Here is an 18,012-nt window from a genome sequence, read left to right on the forward strand (position 1 = left end):
CATATATACTAGTGTCTGATAATCACAATAAATGAAAATAAGTTCCCCTTTGCCTAAGGAAATCCTTTCTGGATTGATGGACTGATGTCCTAAAAAAAGAGCAGACGTATTATGTTTTTATTATTTGACAACATTGTGATAGCAATCGCAGGTTTCCGTGCTTGTTTTAAGGTAATTGAGCAGGACCTGCGATTTGTTGTGTTTATTTCCTCAAACAGCAGGTGGCGCTCGTGACATCAGTGCAACACAGCCTGACCAACGCTGCCTTCATGTTCTTTTGTTATTTTATGTTTCATGTCAATGCTACTGTTTGAATAAGAATTTATTTTTTAAATACTATGAATGTGAAATAGTGTACGTTCTTTTTAAGAATATTATGCATTATAGTTTTCAAAACATATAACCTCTCTCCCTCGTTTTCTTTTTTCTTTTTTTTTTCCTGATTTATCTGTCGCACTGACTGTACACAAGAAGAGAAACATGTCTTACTGCCCGTGAACGCATCACAGCCTGAAGCTAACGCTACTAGCCGTGTAGCAGTGCTATGAGTTGAGTCCGACTCAAGGTAAGGTGATAATTACACTTTGGACACATGTCTGTCAAATGAAATAAGTGTGAAGAAATACTGTGTTGCAGTTCTGACATCTCCCGGAACTCGAAGTCGTGGAGCAGCCAAGTATTTTTCTTTATTACAAAGAAAACTCGGAGTAGATGTGTTTACTTGTTGTAGCTTAGCTAATGCTAGCCGTGGTAACGCTGCTGGGCGAGTCACAGAAACAACATTATTAAAAATCTGTAACCACAAGCAAAACATCAACGTGGCAGAAGCAGTGCTGGAAACTTCTATGGAAATGTCCACTTTATCTATTGTAATCACAGTAAATGCCAGCTGTTCAGTCAGCTAATGCCTGAAGTAGGTTACTTCACTGCAGGTTAGTGTGTCAACTTGATTCATCAACCAGGTTCATATGCAGAACGTGAGCTAGAAAATCTGACTTTCACTAAAAAGAACTAAAGTCAAAGAAAATGTTTACAAATAACTTTAAGATTAAAGTTACTGCATGGGTCCTCTTGCATGTCATTTTATTTGACTAGACTGCTTTAAAGTGCCACACCTCATGCATGTTTTGTCTCAGGCAAAATAGTGATTTGTTTATTTATTTATTTTGACTTTTTATAATATTGCATATTGATTACTTTTAGTTTGATTTGAAATTTGGTAGGGTTTTTTTTTACACAGCCTGAAAGCTTTGGTGCACATACTGTATGGTTGTGTACTGATACAAATTTGTGGTTTAATTCAGTAAGTGATCTATTTTTTTTCATCATGAATTCTGGGTCACAAGTGAAAAGAAATATTAATGCGCCCTGACCTGCAGATTGCTCCTGCTCCCATCTGAAGCTCCACTCCAATATGTGCATTAACAAATTCCCCAGATTAACTTGCAGTGAAATATTAATAACATGAAAAGCTTAATGCATCACTATTATTTCAAATTGAAACCAGAACAGTATATTGATGATCAGCCTGCAAGAGTTTTGATATGTTTTATTTTTGCAACATTAGTTGTACATGTTCCTAAATTAGGTATCTTGAGTCTCTGGATTGCAAATTGCACTCATTTAATCATCTGAAGCTTGAAAATGAATACAGTAAAATAATCAAAATTTGGACTGTAATCTGTATGGAAATATCACCTTTTCTCTGATATTTCTGTGAGCTGCTAGGTTCTCGTGATGGGTTTATGAACTGTTGCACAAGTGCTCTTGTTTTCATCTCACTTTTCTTTGCAGTGCTGGGAATGCAGCCGCCGCTGCTGCCACCTGACGCCGTCAGAGAGCTGGTATGCTCCTGTCTGCACAGAGACCCGGTCGCAGCGGACCTCCGCTGCAGCCTGTTTGTTGCCGCTGCGCAGAGCTACAAGAGAGACTCTCTGCTCAGACCTTTCCCTCCCCGATACGCCAGTGGTGACCATAAGGACTTTGAGGAGTTGGTACGAGATTCAGTGAAGATTCTGTGTCAATCATTTAGCCTAAAAATCATATACGCATTTTAGATATCTTAATAAACTTATCTTTTTACCATAGTTTAGACACAAATCATTATGACATCTGTACACATGGTGGCAGTAAAGCGCTGTGAAAGTTCACCATGTGTCAGTTAAAAAAATATTGTCAGTCCAAATGAGAAATATCTCTTTAAGTTGCAGGTTTCATCTAAAGATGAAACAGAATTTTTCCAGGGTATATTGGAGAAAGGAAAAAGGAAGATTGACAGCACTAAATAAACAGCGATTACTGTGTATTTTCTTTTATAATCCATATTAATATTTATCATGATCAGTGTGGGATTTATTTTTTTTTTTTTTGCTTTTGCTGAACTGACTAAAACGACTAAAATCTGGGTGGGGGGGGCTTTATTTGTTGACCTTTAGGATATAGTTTGCTCACCATGTGCCAGGGGTTTCCACATGTGAAGAACAAAATGTTAAAGAAAAAAGAGCAGCTGGGATCATTACTAGAGAAACAGTGACGTTCCAGTCAATTCTCAATACACGAATGCAATATCCTATTTATGATGGTCTTTTATGCTCCGTCTGCATGCTCCATCAATATGAGCCAAAAGTGAATCTAATTCGAAAGAAAAAAAGTTAACAAGAGTCATTAAGATACATGGAGCAGATAGATTTGACTGTGGTGCACTGTGGTTATTTTTCTCTGCCTCTGGCTAGTTAGGAGATGTGAACTCGCTGCCGGGGGTGAGGGAGTTGGTGAGACTCCGACCTGGAGAAGGAGACCATCACCTGGCCCTCACACACTGGATTCTCTCTTCAAAGAGCTTCGCTGTAAAGACACTACAGAAAGAGGAAGTACGTTTGCTGCATAAAACTCACTTTGACTTTGTGGTTTCTCTCTGTTCACCGTCTGCTTTGTTTTAATCTTCACTAGTACGTCAAGCTCTGCAGCCTGACGGAGAATGAAGGGGTTTCCGCTCCTGTGCCGGACTTCCTGTTTGAGCTGGAGTACTCGGACCAGATGAACGCCAGGTTCGAGAGGACGAGAGAGGGTCGGGACGTCTTCTATGCATTCCACGGCAGCCGCCTGGAGAACTTCCACTCCATCATTCACAACGGGCTGCACTGCCACCTCAACAAGGTCAGCCAGCCTGTCGTCACATCCCAGCACCTTCAAACAAACACATTTTATTGATATTGTTATATTCATGTTTCTGTGCAGAACTCGGTGTTTGGAGAGGGGACGTACCTCACCAGCGACCTGAGCATGGCGGTCCTCTACAGCCCCCACAGCAGCGGCTGGAGAGAGAGTCTCCTGGGCCCGCTGCTGAGCTGCGTCGCCCTGTGCGAGATCATCGACCATCCAGATGTGAAGTGCCAGGTGAAGAAAAAAGGTGAGCGCGGTTCACTGGAACACAGACGTTAAAACCACAGGATGCTCAAGCGCTTTTCACTCCGTTTTAGATTCTGAAATCATCGATCGCCAGCGCTCACGAGCAAAGAACAGCGAAGGAGGGGACGTCCCGCAGAAATACTTCATCGTCACCAACAATCAGCTGCTGAGAGTCAAATACCTGCTGGTTTACTCTCAGAGGAGGCACCTGTCCAGGTGAGAATCCCAAATATTAACATCGATCTCCGTCCGGATGTTGACGCCTTCATGCAAACCGCGTTTTCGTGTCTTTCGTCAGACATTCCCGCAGCAACTCGTGGCTCCTCAGACACCACTTTGCCATCATGATGAGTCTGTACCTCCTGCTGCTCGTCTTCATCGGTGCCTTGAACTCCACCACCTTCGTGTCCTTCTGGAACAGACTTTTCAGGTGACGCCGCAGCACAACAGACGGCCCGGATGCATGTCTGCGTCCCGCAGTGCCTTCCTGATCGCCCTGACTGGAGGCCCGAGCAAAGTCTAAAGTTTTATGCACCTTTATACTGTTTTCTTTCTACAATAGTTCTTTGGTCTGTACAGGTTGCTTTAATTACTGTTACTCTAAAATGTTGTTTTTCTTCTAATTTTCCTTTAAGCCAGTGGGAGACTTTTGTGTAATAATTTAGCTAAAATGTTTAAGAGGCTTTCTGTCTTCTAGAATATTTCTGTTTTTTTCTATTAAGGACACAAAAGGACTTCCTGAAAAATTAGGAGAGCTTCACAATCATCTTATTTGAAGAATCATGAAGAATAGAGTCACTTTGAACAAGCATCTCTGTGCCTGTTATATTTTTATGTTTTAATTCATGAGAATTTCTAATGGGAAGCATTGTTTGAACTGATGTTCCTGAGTTCTACAATAAATGATTCCTTTCTAGTTTTGACCGTTTCTTTTGTGTGAGAAGAATAAATATGGAGGTGATGACGATTTAGATCAAGAGAGGGAAAATTCAGTGGAAAAATGAGGGATTTTCTCTAAGAACATCTCTCATCTAGTGGTTTTGGGGGAGTGCAATACAGCTGTAGTGGTTTCAACTCCCACCACAGTAAAAATATGCCTTGGAATGTCGATTTGGAGCCTGTCTGTGTTTGCGGTTCCTATCTGTATGTGGCTCAGTTTTCTCAGAGCACTCAGTTTTTCTGAGGATTTCATTGTCTGTACACGGCCAAAGTATTCACAGCTTTTCAATTTTTCTACATTTCACTATGCTTTACTCCAAAATAGATTAATTTAATTGTTTTCCCTCAAAATATTATGCATGATACCCCATAATGAAAAATGCGTTTTTTTAAATGCAATTTTATTTAACATTCTTTGTCAGCGAGTTGGACTTGATCAGATCTTCTCTATGCAGATTACATAAGCTAAATGCGATCCGATTCAACTGATAATATACTTTATGTAATTGCTAAAGGCCTTTTGGCTTCATGACTCTTGCCAGAGTGTTATTTTGTGACATATGAAGACATAATACTCACTGCAGTGGAGACAACTTTGTTTGGACTTCACGAGTACTGTTCATATTTCCATATCCAGTGTTTGGGCTGGATGTGTCTTTCAGATCTTCCAACCCTGTTCCACTATGAGCACCGTCTGGCACCGTGTGTGTGTTTATATATAATAAAAGTGTAAACTGCTCTGAGTGACAACATGCAGCATGAGTAAAGTGAATCTGCTTTGATTTGTTTAATTTTTACTCCGATGCAAACCCCAACCCTCCACCACACAGTGACTGAATGAACCTGCTGCTGTGTTCAAGCAGGCATTTTCATGATGTTTGTCCGATCTCTAATTCTAGTAAATCTATTGGCGATGACCTTATTTTCTAAATGAGCCTCACCAACAACAACGTCCAAGCGGTCTGCAGGGTTTCCGGCTCCTCCGTCACAATGATCACTTGTACTTTTCTGTTGCTCTGATGTTTTGTGTTGCATTCAAACGTTAACATGGTTTAACCTGCAACAGGGGCACATTTATGACAGCTGGCACACACACCGGCCTCTGTTATCCTCTGTTTTTATCAGTAAAAAAAAAAAAAAGAAAAAAGTGAGAGGGATATATGGGATTGATAACAGAGGCGGCCTGCTTTGGTCCTAATAGATACCTGCTCCACAGATGTGGATGTACAGGGAGAAGCTTGAAAAATGCACAAAAATATGGGTTTTGCCTTTAAATGCCGTACAGTATCATGACAATAAATCAAAGTCCTCAGAAACACACGCATGAAAGTGCAGCTCCTCATTTCACGCCTCCTGATTAAACATTATTTAGCTTCCGCAGCATGTCTGGGATTTCTGCAATGAGTCAGATTGAACAAAGCTGAAGGAAAATTCACCCGTTTGTTTTGGCTGAGAAATCAATGCCGTCTTGCGAAATCCATAAGATAAACTTCTTCTCCTCCTCAGAAATGACTCGCATTTGAAGGACACGGAACAAACTGCCCATTGTTGGACCACACTTTATTCCCCTTTCTGTGCAAGCTTCATTATTGCTGCCTCATAAACGGTCTGTTATTCAATAACCATCAACTGAGCCACTCGGCGATGGATGAGGAGAATGACAAAAAGTGGAGGGATTCGTCAGCAAGGGGGGAGAAGGAGCCGGGGTCAGGTTTGGTCTGACTCTTTCACTCACTCCTTTCTTTATACACTTTATTCCACTCCTGCTGCTGACTTAATGCAGGAATCCAGATCATTTCATTCATAATTCAACACTGATAGACAGGAGATTGTTGTTGTTGTTGTTGTGGAAGAGTAAACTGCAGCAGAGGTAAGGATGTGTTCCTCTCAAAAGGTTTATTCTTTCAATTTGACTAATCTCAGTCTTTTCTATCTGCTCTTGTTGTAAATTCATTCTCATTTGTCTGAACTAATCATTTTCATCACTGATCTTTTCAAAAATAATAAAAGAATAAATGAAATCATGAAGTGCATCTCTGTGACTCTCTGTCACCTCTGGACGGTCTCTCCATGGGGATGAATTATGAGGCTCAGCTCACATTAATGGAAATTAAACTTGTATCCAGAAAGAATTACAAATATTAATACACGGCTGCGCTGGATTTTACAGTTTTGCACACAGCAATTTTTGAGATGTTTTAGCCAGAGCAGAAGTATTTTTCTTCAGATTTCAAGTTTGTGCTTCAACTCCAGTTCATTGTTTGTACAAATAAATTACTAATCATACTTTATTGATCTGTTTAGAGGAATTCCTTTTTCTGCACTGAACAGCCCTACATCTAAGACAAAGAGGTGCAGCCGTGTGACAGTGACACAAAACACATTTGAGACAGTATAATACAAAAGTTTATTTTTCATACATTTGATTAAAATCCAGGTTTTATTGATGTCTTATTTATATAAAGATTCATTTCACATGTATATATAAAAAAAGGTTGAATATTTAAAGTTATGCACACAGTTGAAACATAGCTGCCTCTTGTCATTCTGCTACATGAGCTGGTGAAGACATCCTCTTTGTTTTCTTCTCTCCCATCAGGAATTAACTGAAGACTTTTGACTGGCGGGGACAAAACACACAAACTGGCCTCCGCTGTTGGTCTGCGGGGTGAAAACACGGCGTTACAGTCAGGAAAAAGTAGGGTGCGTGCTGATCGGGGGGGGTCTGTCACATCCTCCTACCTGCAGGTTGCTGTGGCACACCTGGCCGGCCGCCGTGGCCAGGTGGTTGCGGACGCATTTGCCATAGTGGTGCAGACAGGTGGAGTCGGACTGGGCGCAGGCCTGAGGGCACGGCGGCGCCTGCAGCAGCAGGCAGGCGGAGCAGGAGGTGTGCTGGCACGAGTCCTGCTGGGATTTCTTCTCCAGGGACACGAACCTGCAGAGCAGAACGTTCAGATTTCTGGAGCAAAGAACAAAAATTCAGTTCCTTTTTACCTGGCAGAGCAGACTTTCAGTGGGTTGGCCTGGCAGAACTCCTTGGTGCACTCTGGGTGGCAGCTCTCCTGATCCACTGGTTCAATCACTGTGAAAAAACATCCACATCCAAACATTACAATCAAAGCAGCAACAAAACATAATAAATCCTTAGTGGTTCTACATCTGATACTGTATCAATAATGGTGACAACTCTCTTCACTTTGGGCAGATAAGAAGAGTAATTATGGCTTAACTGTGAGCAGAAACCTTTGAATCAAAGGAATCCTTGACCAGACTATCACTCTTCACAGTTCATAAACAAGCTTTACCACACTGGCACCATTCCCGCCGCCACGGTTGTTTTTTGACATGTTCTGAGGCAGGGGTGAGTACAAACATTCTGTAGAAAATGGTCATGTTTTGGAGTTCTGGTCTTCGTTTCAAAAATTAAATATTAAACTATAATAACTTCTCTTTTCATTGTATTAAATAAGGTGTTTTTGAAATAGTAATAATATTCTTAAGGGATACAGTATTAAATATATTGTCAAAAGTCAAAACACATTTCTTCCCAGCACCGAGGCATTTTGAAAATTTGATCTTCTTGTCTTTAATAGATCTGTTTTAGCCACATTTTTTTTTTTAAATAAAGAAACAGTTTGAAGCTTGTTTCCTTTAGTTGTTTACAGGAGAACCAGGAAGGTTCAGCCCAGGTATTTTCTCTCAGACAGAGGAGGTTCAACGTGCTGTGTTGGCCAGAAAAACCCTCTTCTATGTTTTTAAAAATTCATCCTTTGTGAATACATCTCTTCTTTCAAAAACAGTTTGACAGTTTGTGTATATTTTAAACTTTCTTCACAATTTAATCCAAAAAATATATACGTTGAAAGTGTCTGGTGGAATAACTTCTGACAAATGAGAAGAAATTCTTACTTTTTCTGTTTGATCGTTTACAATTTCTGTATTTCTATAAAGAATGGCTCTGCCAGTCCCTGAACAGAAGGTGTGTGTTCTGAGTTCTGCCCTCACCTGCTCTGCAGACGCCTCTGCGCTCCGCCTCTGGCTTGTCCTCGCCCCCCTCCTGGTAGACGCACACCAGACCCTCGTCACACTTGCCCAGGTAGTCCCAGGCCCCCCCGCAGCTCTCCCCCTCCGTCCTGGCGCACGCGGGGCAGCAGCCGCAGATGCCCGTGGTGACGCCGCCCCTGCACTGCAGCCTGAGCGCGCGGCGGGTGGAGCAGTGGATCCTCTCGCAGGGCGGGCAGTGGAGGGCCTGCAGCTGCGGGGAGGGCGTCTCCTCCGACCCCCAGGCCCCCAGGAGGGCGCTCAGAAAGAAGAGCAGTCTCATCATTGGCCCGTCTCGCGCTGTCCTGAGCCGGGAACTGCCCCGGAGTCACCCTTTATACTGGCGGGCCCCTGAGATATCACGCCGCCGAGGCCTCGTAGTTTACGAGCCTCTACCTCCACCCCCCACCGGCAGCCAATGGAAGAGGGCAGGGGGTTTACTCGGGGTGGATTTAGTCTAAATGCACAGTTAATTATCCCCCACATCTTATCTCCGCACTATCGACGGTGTGATTTTTGTTTTGAAACAACCCCCCCATCCGCAGACTGTTAGATAAGTCTGATGGAGGTGGAATGACTGGCCCCCTTTGTATTTGGAGTCACATGACCTCTGGAAGGGGCAATTTAGTGCACACCTGCAATCAGGTAATGACCTATTTCTCAAAAGAACAAAAGGATTAAGACATGAGCAGGTTATCTGATCAGGACATCTCGTAAGTTTAGTATCTCAGAATAAAAAACTCTGGCAGGTTATGTGCAAGACAATAAAAGATGGTCTTGCTCTCTCTCCCTCTCTCTCTCTCTCTGCAGGCTTTCACATCACTTCTACTGACTTCTAACAATCACTCTTATGTGAAATTTTCAGTATAATTCCACCACTGATCAAGATTTTAATAATCTGCTTTGCACATTAATCCTTATCTGCATTTCTTTTCTGAATAATTTTGATTATTATTATTGTGATATCATGATAATTTTGAATAAAGTATCCAAAACCACCAAAGTGCATTCATTTTCTTCAATCACACTTGGTGGAAATCTGTCCAGACTGATACCAACTTGACCCAGGTTGGTAGATTGTAGCTATTTCAGCAAACACTACTGGACGGCAGAGAAGATCCTCTTCAGCTTTTACCCAAAATTCACTTTTTAAAACCACAGAGACAACACCATGTGAAAACTGCACGCTGCATAATGGAAATAAATCAAGCAACAACAACAATAACAACAAACACTTCCTGTTTTTACAACAAATGTTCAATCAACTCTGAAGAGGACTTAATTTTCTCTGGGACTGATTTACATGCTTGACACAAAAATAATCAGGAATCACTGAGTTTTCAACTGATTTTTATCGGGTTTGATTTGTGACAAACGGAAGACATTAAGTTATGATCCATAATGCTTTTAGTGTGTTAAAAAAGTGTCCTTAAATATAAAATATGTAGGAAGTTTGGACTTTATGAAACCAAGCTTCACGTGACAGCGAATGGTAAGATTGAAACTGCTTTTCTACAACGTTAAAAAGAAGAGAAAAAAAACACTTAATGTAAAAAATGCCAAGAATAAAATGGATTTTTCCTTCATCAGAGATAAAAATGTGATGTCTCTACAATGAGCAACATATTCAATGCTTTTGATGAATCTAGAATCCGTGACAGGATATGGAGGTTTTCCTGTATAAACATCAGAGAGAAGCTTTGAGTCGTATAAAAAAATGTATTTATTTTCAAGGAAACCATTAAGTAACACTGAATACACCAGGAGTGATCATTCAATAGTCAATAAAACTCATGACTCCTACATTATCATCATCGAAGATCCCACATACAAGACGTCTTGGAAAAAAAAAAACAAGATTTCAAAGCGAACATGTTGGCAATTTGCTGGTGCTACAATTTCTTTTCTTTCGTTTTTCCCCTTGTTTTATTCCTCCCCCACCCACATAACAAATTCTAGGTGAAACACACCCATGTAGAAAAGTGACAAGATTTTACATCGACTTACAAAGGGCTGGATGTCAAAGTGCAAGATGCCTGGACCTCTCTCACCCCACCCCACCCCCACCCGTGCCCTCGAAACCCACCCAGACCCCCCCCCCCCCCCTGTCAAAGTGTCGAAATCAGAAATGGATTCTCAAATACAAACCTCCAAAATTCTTATTCGGCCATTATGGCTTTGTATTCGTCTGAGACTTCATCCTAGCTTACATTATACAGCTTTAAAATGTCATTTCGGAAACATTTGCCTCTCAAAGTCGTGTTTTTTTTTTTCTTTTTTCTCTTCGAAAAGACTGCACCTTATTACAGACAACTGCATGTAATGGAGTAAAGCGTCACAGGAATAATGCAGGCATACAACAGAAAAGCAGCGGCTTAACAACTTCAAACAAACCACAAAAACATTGTCTTTTCTGTCTCTTTTTTTTTTATAGAAAAGCAACTGAATCAAAGAATACACTCAAATTGGAAGTGAAAACAAAACGACTTAAAAACCTTGAATAAGAAGAAGAAGAAGAAAAAAAAAACATTTATGTACAGATATTTACAGGTTTATAGATTGAATATTTTACAGGTTCGGCTGGCCGTTCCAGGTCAGGTCCATAGAATCCAACACTGCATCACATTCAGCTTTGTCAACCAAAAATTGGTTTTTTAAAAAGACAAAATACGGCCCAGGAGGTCGTCTTCAAGGTCACACACGAAACAAGCAAGCAGAGGGCGAGGGGGGGGGAGGAGCCTGCGGCGGTCGGCAACTCCGTTTGTTCTACGTCTCTCGGAGTGGGATTAAAAAGAAGAAGAAGGAGAAGAACAAAAAAAAAAAAAACCTTCTGGACTCAAAATGTTTTTGCATGATTTAAAAAAAATATATACCAATGGTAATGTTTTTCTGCAAAGAAAAAAAAACCTACTGAATATATCCTTCATTTTCCTCTCTCCCAGTTGTGGGTTCAGTCTTCAGCTGAAGGAAGAAGGAAGGACGAGGAGCTGCTCAGTCTGGAGGAAGGAGGTCGTGCAAACGAAAGCGCTCTCGGATGTGCGGCCGGACGTCTTCGTTCTGCCCAACAGAGCGAGCACGGCACAAACACCATCAACAAGTGATCAATAATCACACTGTCCACATAGCATTTGGAGTGTTTGGCTGTTTTTGAAAGAAAGCTAAAGGTGTAAAAAGGGAGTGAACGTACCAGCTCCACCAGCTTCTCCAGAAAAGGAACAAGCTTCAGAAGCTCGTTGTCGTTCCGGTCTACAAACCAGCTCTCAATAGGGATTCCATTGGAAAGCTAGAAGACGGGAGAAGAAGGCGGTTTTTAAAAATATCAATAATAAGCTGAGATTTCATTGATTTTCCTTCTGTTTGGTGTGAAAGTGTCACCTGATAAGCGAAGGCCTGGGGTGAGTTGTCGATGATTATCGTCTTGGACAGATCGCGCCCGAGGATGTTCAGATCTTTAATATAATTTCCTTGAACACACACACAGTGCTCCCGAAATAACCTATGTCTGAAGAAACGACAGCATGGAGAAGAGTCATGGTGAGGTACAGTCTGCAGGTCGATGTCGTTCCAGCTCACATGTGAGAGCTGCTCTTCCTGACATGCAGGGTATTGATTTAATTGAATCAGTCACCGATCACTTTTACACACACATTAACACTCCTGCCATGATCCAGTTTTTTTTTCAACAATTATATGAGTTAAACGGAATAAAGACTGTTGAGATCAGAAGGTATGAGAAACACTGTTGATATTTAACTGTTTTCAGCTTTATAGATCAAGAAACCTCAATGAACTTGAAGGCTTGCAAAGGAAAATTTAACTTCTGCATAGTTTGAAGGGGAAAAAAACAAAACAAAAACCCACGCAGACAGATTTGTATTTGTTGTTTTAGAAAGCATGAAAATCACAGCCTGCAGGCTCAACTCTTCACTGACCTTACTAGCTGTTTTTTCGGATCCAGGATGTTGAGCAACTTGTCGGCGTAAACTTTCTTTGAAGCCGTGAACAGAATAATCTGAAATTTTAACAGACAGCCATAAATGAGTAATATTTAACACGAGAGCAGCTCAGATTAAGCCAATACTGTCTGGATGCCCTTTGCTGAACACTCACCTCATACATCTGCGACATGCGTTCTAGAAACTCTCGGAAAAACGGCCTCAGCCGGACGTACACCTTCGGACGCAGGACGGGAAAACACAGAGAGTTTCATCACAGATAAAGAGACACGATTTGCTTGGAGAAACCTTTGGAACGGTGAATACCTGGTATATAACGTCCTGAAAGAGGACGGGGAATGTCAGAGCTGCATCTTCTAACTCGTTCAAACTGCAGTGCACCAGAGTTTCATCCTGGAGGCAGGAAAAGGGAAAAAAGTTAAACATGGAAAACACACAGAAGGAACTTCGCCACAGGAAACTTCTGTTGCTTACAAGGTCCAAGACGAGAGAAAACTCCGGGGTGCTGCGTGTTTTCAGAGGTAACGCTGGTTTGCGTGTTAACTGCTCTTCGGTCAGCGGAGGCACGTGCTTGATGAAGAAGTATCTTGAAAAGCAGAAGTCATTAAAAAGGATTATTTGACAGAAGAAGCAACAGTCCCTCCATTTTTAATAAAACAGTGGCGTGAAACTACAGTCAATTAAAATGAATGAGTCCAGTGAAAACAGTGCTGTATGTGCTGCGGGTCCTCAAAGTGATCAAACTGTGATGCTGGCGCCATCTAGTGGCTGAGAGAACCACATTACAGCTACAGCTGCCCACACACTCGCACACAATGTCACCTTGGATGTGATATCTAGCGGAATGGAGCGCCGCGCCACGTTCCAGCTGATCCAACATGCAGGATGTCAAACCGGCCTTCCCGCACAGTTTGAACATTTCAAACCAACTCGTTTTCAGACTCACTCATTTACAAATAAAGGTAAAAACTTGCATAATAATGTGTTGCGAGGGGGAGCTTACGGATCAAAAACTTCCCAGTCTTCGTCATATGAGGTTTCTGCAGGAGCGGAGGGTAGGGAGTGAGGATAGCTGCCGTCTGGCATGCACCCGGGAGCTGATGGGACACAGACAGAGAGGAGGAATTACAACACGCTTCTCTTGGGCAATTAAAAAAAGATCGGCTCTTATAGCTGGATCACCAGAATGTGAGAGAATCTCACCTGTCAACGGGGGCATGTCACTCTCAGTGATGATCTCTCCCTCTTCTATGGATGTATCTGGAGTTATCTGAAGCCGCTGTGGCAGCATGGGGGCGGGGTGGCACGGCGTTATGCCCTCTGTGGATGTTAGAGTGCTGCTCGGCATCTCTTCTGCTTGCTCAATGTCCAGCTGCTTCATGATTTCCTCTGCTTCTATTGCTTGCCCGGGAGAGTCCGAGCCAGGAGTGGCTTGAAAAGGGAAAACAAACAAAAGAACATATGAATACATGTATCATGATGATGAATCACTCTGCCATCCTTTCCAACACTTCACTCCTTGTTTTTCTTACCAGTTTTTGTTGCTGGTGAGAAAAAGTTGAAGACTGGGGAGAAGATTGTGCCGAGCAGAGTGGTGCGTGACGGACTGCTTCCTGAGTCGACGGGAGCTTCCAGTTTACCGTTGGGTTTCATTGGTTTACTATTGCAGGTCACTGTGTCTAAATTTAAAAAAAAAAAAAATCAATTAGAAAATATGTTTCTGCTAAAGACGTATTTTTTTGTCAAACACGCAATTCTTTTCAGAACTATGTAAGCAGAAATTAAAAAATAAATGAAAAACAGCTCCAGCCACGATGGGAGCCACACGCTTTCGTACCTTTGTTTGGGTTTTTCCGGCAAACTCTAGAGACACCTTTGTTGGCGTGACCTCTGGTCTGTGGTGTTGAAGTAATTAGATCGCTGTCCGAATTGCGATCGATGCGACTCCTTTTGGCGGGGACATCCTGCTCCACCTAAAAGAAAAACCAAACCGACGCACTGTGGTTCAGGCCCGGTGAAGGGGTCGCATGCTCACACTGACAACTCCTGGATCTGACTGTCGCTTCCTCACAGGCTGGTTTTCTTCACATGGTCAATTTCTTTCAGTCTATATTTCTATGAGCTGCAGTTAAATTTGACTAAGGATCCATTAAAGTGGTATTATAAGTGTGTGCTTACAAAAACCTGTGAATGTGTGTGTCCACTTCACCTGTTCTTTGTGCTCAGTTCAAACTGGTAGATTATTTGTCTCAATTGCCTTCAAGTCGGCGCTTTTCTCCTCAGATAAAACGTCGCTTTTCTGCTATAATGACCCCGATACAATGATTTTCAGACAAATTTGCAAAATTGTGAACAGATGGTTTTAAAATGTACTGCTCTACTGTGCCAGCAGCTGAGACTGTTTTTCTTTTCTTTTTTTTCCCCCTAAGTTTATGTCCTCCTGTCGTGTGCCATCTCATGCCAGATGATAGACCTGTGAGAGAGCGGCTCGAGCCATGCCTACCTTGACGGCATTTCCCCGGATGAACTTCTTTATAGTGGAGAACAGGCCAGCTTCGTTCTTCTGCATTTTGCCTCGGCCTCGCACCGGGGACGGTTCCACCTCGCACCGCTTTCGTTTGGCCGGGGGTAGGTGGGCTCGCTGGCCCAGGTTCGACTGCTGAGGAGCTTTACGCACTCTCAGCCTCATCATGGCCCAACGTCACATAGAAACACCTGGGTGATGAAGGAGGATGGAAATATGACTAAATAAGACAAGTCAGTGGCTTCTTTTTTTTTTCTCCTTGCAACATCAAGCATGTGAAAACAAATTCCTATAAAAATCTACAAAATGTAAAAGAGCAGCACATTATTTTTCAGAACTTTCGCAGCACTTACACATGAAATCTGTGGAAACACTTCATATAAGCCATTTTTTTGAGGGATATTTAATTTTTGGAACATAAAAAGTATGTGGCAAAAGTACACCAATGCCATTTTAACATCTAGGCCCACTTTGGTTTGTCCCATCAATACAATAAAAACCAAAGTTTCAAAATCTAAGGGGCAGACAGAAACTCTTTCACAAAAGTAGCATACTAACTGGGGAAACATGCAGAGCATAATCTTAAAGTATAACCAAATCGGTTAAACTTGCTTGTAGGAAGAGTTCAGTGTGATGAAGTGTGAGAAGGAACGCTGGAATAATGTGATGCTGACTTCGGACGATGAAAGTTCAATTTGTGTATGATATGTGTTGAGCTAAAAGCTCTAATAAGCTCAAAGCAATTTATCAGAATGGCAGCTCAATAACACTTCAATAAACCACAACCAGGACTGATGGTCATACCTGAAGGCAGGGAGCAAATGGTGTTTTCTTTAAAACATTTATATTATATATTGATATTATTAGATTCAGCTTTCCAGTCGAAGAGCAATACAAAAACGTTGTTTAGAAATCATAAACTATGGAGTAGCTCAATGCTATCAATACACTCTAGTTTACACCACAACTAATACTGAAACATTAAGTTTGATAATTTTTAGTACTATTAAAAACTTCCGTATTGGAGGACTGTTGTCATTTTTTTACAAAAGCTCCACAAACAGGATATAAAGTTATGTTTGCTGTTTTGTTTAATGTGATACACATGTATCAACATTGATGCGGGTGAGGTTAAGGCAGACTGGGGCACCACAAGGCCTGAGGCAATATGTGGCCCTTCAGCTCTACATGACCAGAAACAGGAAATTCTGAATCAAATGAAAATCAATGTTATTATTGTCTTTATCACATCGAAAAGCTTTTCAAGTAATTGGCCATTACTACATTACTTGTTCTAACACCTTGGCTACCAGAGCAAGCAACTGTTACCATGAATCTGGTGGCTCAGCCTCAAACAAAAAAGTTCATGAAAAAAATAGTTATTTACTAATTTAACAAACTCAAAACTTAGATAAATTATTTGCAGACACAGATAGGGAAAGACTGAAAAGAACAATAGATGCAGAGCAGCTGCAGCTCACGAAAACTGTGCAGAAAAGCTGATTTTTTTAAATCAAGAGATCATTTTGTTATTGAGCAAAACTGAGTCTAGTATAGTTTATAATCTTAGTATATATTGTACATATGAAACATTTAGTGTGCTCTACATTACGGTAGTTAACTTTACTGTATCGAAATCGTGGCCATTAAACAGATCATGCATTTGGGTGTTTCAGAGAAACCTTTTCTGAAAAGAAACTCCATAATATCTATTACTGTACAGTTACAGTAAACAGCTGAAGTGGTATAGTTGGTAGGAAAATATGATTCAGGTTTGAATATAAATGACTCAGTCCATTGTTTTGTTTCTCTAAATGTCATGACTTTGGCTCTAGCCACTGTCAGACCAAACAAGTGTTTCAAAGTGTTGCCATCCTGAAAGTGGCTTTTGACATTCATCTAGAGCCAAACAGCAGTCAAAGGCACAGAAGCGGAAAAATCACAACCTTTAGGAGGAAAACTGACAAGGACTTAAGTCTTCCTAAACTTTCTCGTGCGTGTCTTTAGCGTTGTGTTTGGTGTGTGAAGTGTGTGTGTGTGTGTGTGTGTCAGCTCTCAGCAGATCGGACTCATTATGTAACCAGTCAACGACGTCAGATAGCGCGAACATTAGCAAGCTAACTGCTGCTATTTGCCACCAAAGCCTTGACGGCCGTGTCTCGAGTGTTAAGACATCACCCCGAGTAACTGTGGTCACAACCGGCACTAATCGGAGTCTGAAATGTGCTGTCGGGCTTATTTATTTTCGTGGTAAACCTGCCGATGCCAGTAGTTAGCGGCTACAGTTAGCTTCTGGGCTAACCAAACGTCCAGATACCGACGGTGACACTGCACACTTCACCCGTCACAGCAAGCCCTGTGTCTCCCCGGTGACATGTGCGCGTTTCACATGCCGAGTTTCTATCAATTCATCGGCAAATTGACGCAAACAGTAGCGAGTTAGGCTGCGGCGAAGGCGTCATTTTGTAACTATTCAGCCATTAGACTACGCCCCCTCCGCTGGCTAGCGTTAGCCGCTAAGCTAGCAGCTCTCAGCCGTTCACGGACACAAACCTTTTTTTTTTTTTGTCTGTTTGTTTACATGTTGACGTTGTTCATTACTTACCAATGACACCAGGAAGCTCTTCAAAACTCGCCGCAGCGTTGTCAGCTCTCGGCCGCGGCCGTGGCGGCCCCCCGGTAGAAGCGGAGCCGTGGATGTTGCTGCCAGCTGTGGCCGTCGCTCGGTGAACCAGTCACAGATGAACCGTGTCTGCAGACGCCATTTCCCGCCTCGGCACAAACATCACGCGGGTGCTGCGCAGGAGAATGCGACACGCGCGCGCCGCGCGGGGGAACCAACGTGGCGGGGAGCGGAGGGAATGGCTTTGATGTGGACCGGAGGCGATCAAGAGCGGTGTTCAGTCCAAAGTTAGGAAAAAGGTGTAGACACGCAGATCATTGAGTGCGAATACGACGACACTCACGTATGAAATAATAACAATATAAAAAAAACACATTCAAATATATTGAAATGTCAATATCCCAAACTGGTGATAGAAAAATAAAAACCTTTCACATTTCATGATTATGTATTACTTGAGAATTTTATGTGCTCAATTCACTGGTGTTATTTCAAGCTTCCAAACCTTTGCGACTTTA

At 42.0% G+C, this 18,012-nt stretch overlaps 2 protein-coding genes across 2 annotated transcripts; one reads left to right on the forward strand and one right to left on the reverse strand.

Annotated features, from left to right (window-relative positions):
* Positions 1–504: 504 nt before the first annotated feature.
* On the forward strand, positions 505–4,396 carry parp16 (poly (ADP-ribose) polymerase family, member 16). Its single transcript, XM_030095677.1, has 7 exons — positions 505–565; positions 1,795–1,994; positions 2,733–2,870; positions 2,950–3,156; positions 3,238–3,409; positions 3,480–3,624; positions 3,707–4,396. The coding sequence occupies exons 2-7, from the start codon at positions 1,803–1,805 to the stop codon at positions 3,840–3,842; spliced, it is 990 nt and encodes a 329-aa protein (XP_029951537.1). The 5' UTR covers positions 505–565; positions 1,795–1,802; the 3' UTR covers positions 3,843–4,396.
* A 6,188-nt stretch (positions 4,397–10,584) lies between these two features.
* ctdspl2a (CTD (carboxy-terminal domain, RNA polymerase II, polypeptide A) small phosphatase like 2a) lies at positions 10,585–17,741 on the reverse strand. The gene is made up of 13 exons (XM_030095675.1): positions 17,477–17,741; positions 14,851–15,062; positions 14,185–14,320; positions 13,880–14,026; positions 13,551–13,778; positions 13,351–13,444; positions 12,822–12,933; positions 12,654–12,740; positions 12,502–12,564; positions 12,324–12,403; positions 11,767–11,893; positions 11,579–11,674; positions 10,585–11,448 (listed from the first exon to the last, which is right to left on the reverse strand). The coding sequence occupies exons 2-13, from the start codon at positions 15,037–15,039 to the stop codon at positions 11,383–11,385; spliced, it is 1,425 nt and encodes a 474-aa protein (XP_029951535.1). The 5' UTR covers positions 15,040–15,062; positions 17,477–17,741; the 3' UTR covers positions 10,585–11,382.
* Between the last annotated feature and the right edge of the window lie 271 nt (positions 17,742–18,012).

This window comes from Salarias fasciatus, chromosome 7, assembly GCF_902148845.1.
Source record: "Salarias fasciatus chromosome 7, fSalaFa1.1, whole genome shotgun sequence".
NCBI lineage: Eukaryota > Metazoa > Chordata > Actinopteri > Blenniiformes > Blenniidae > Salarias > Salarias fasciatus.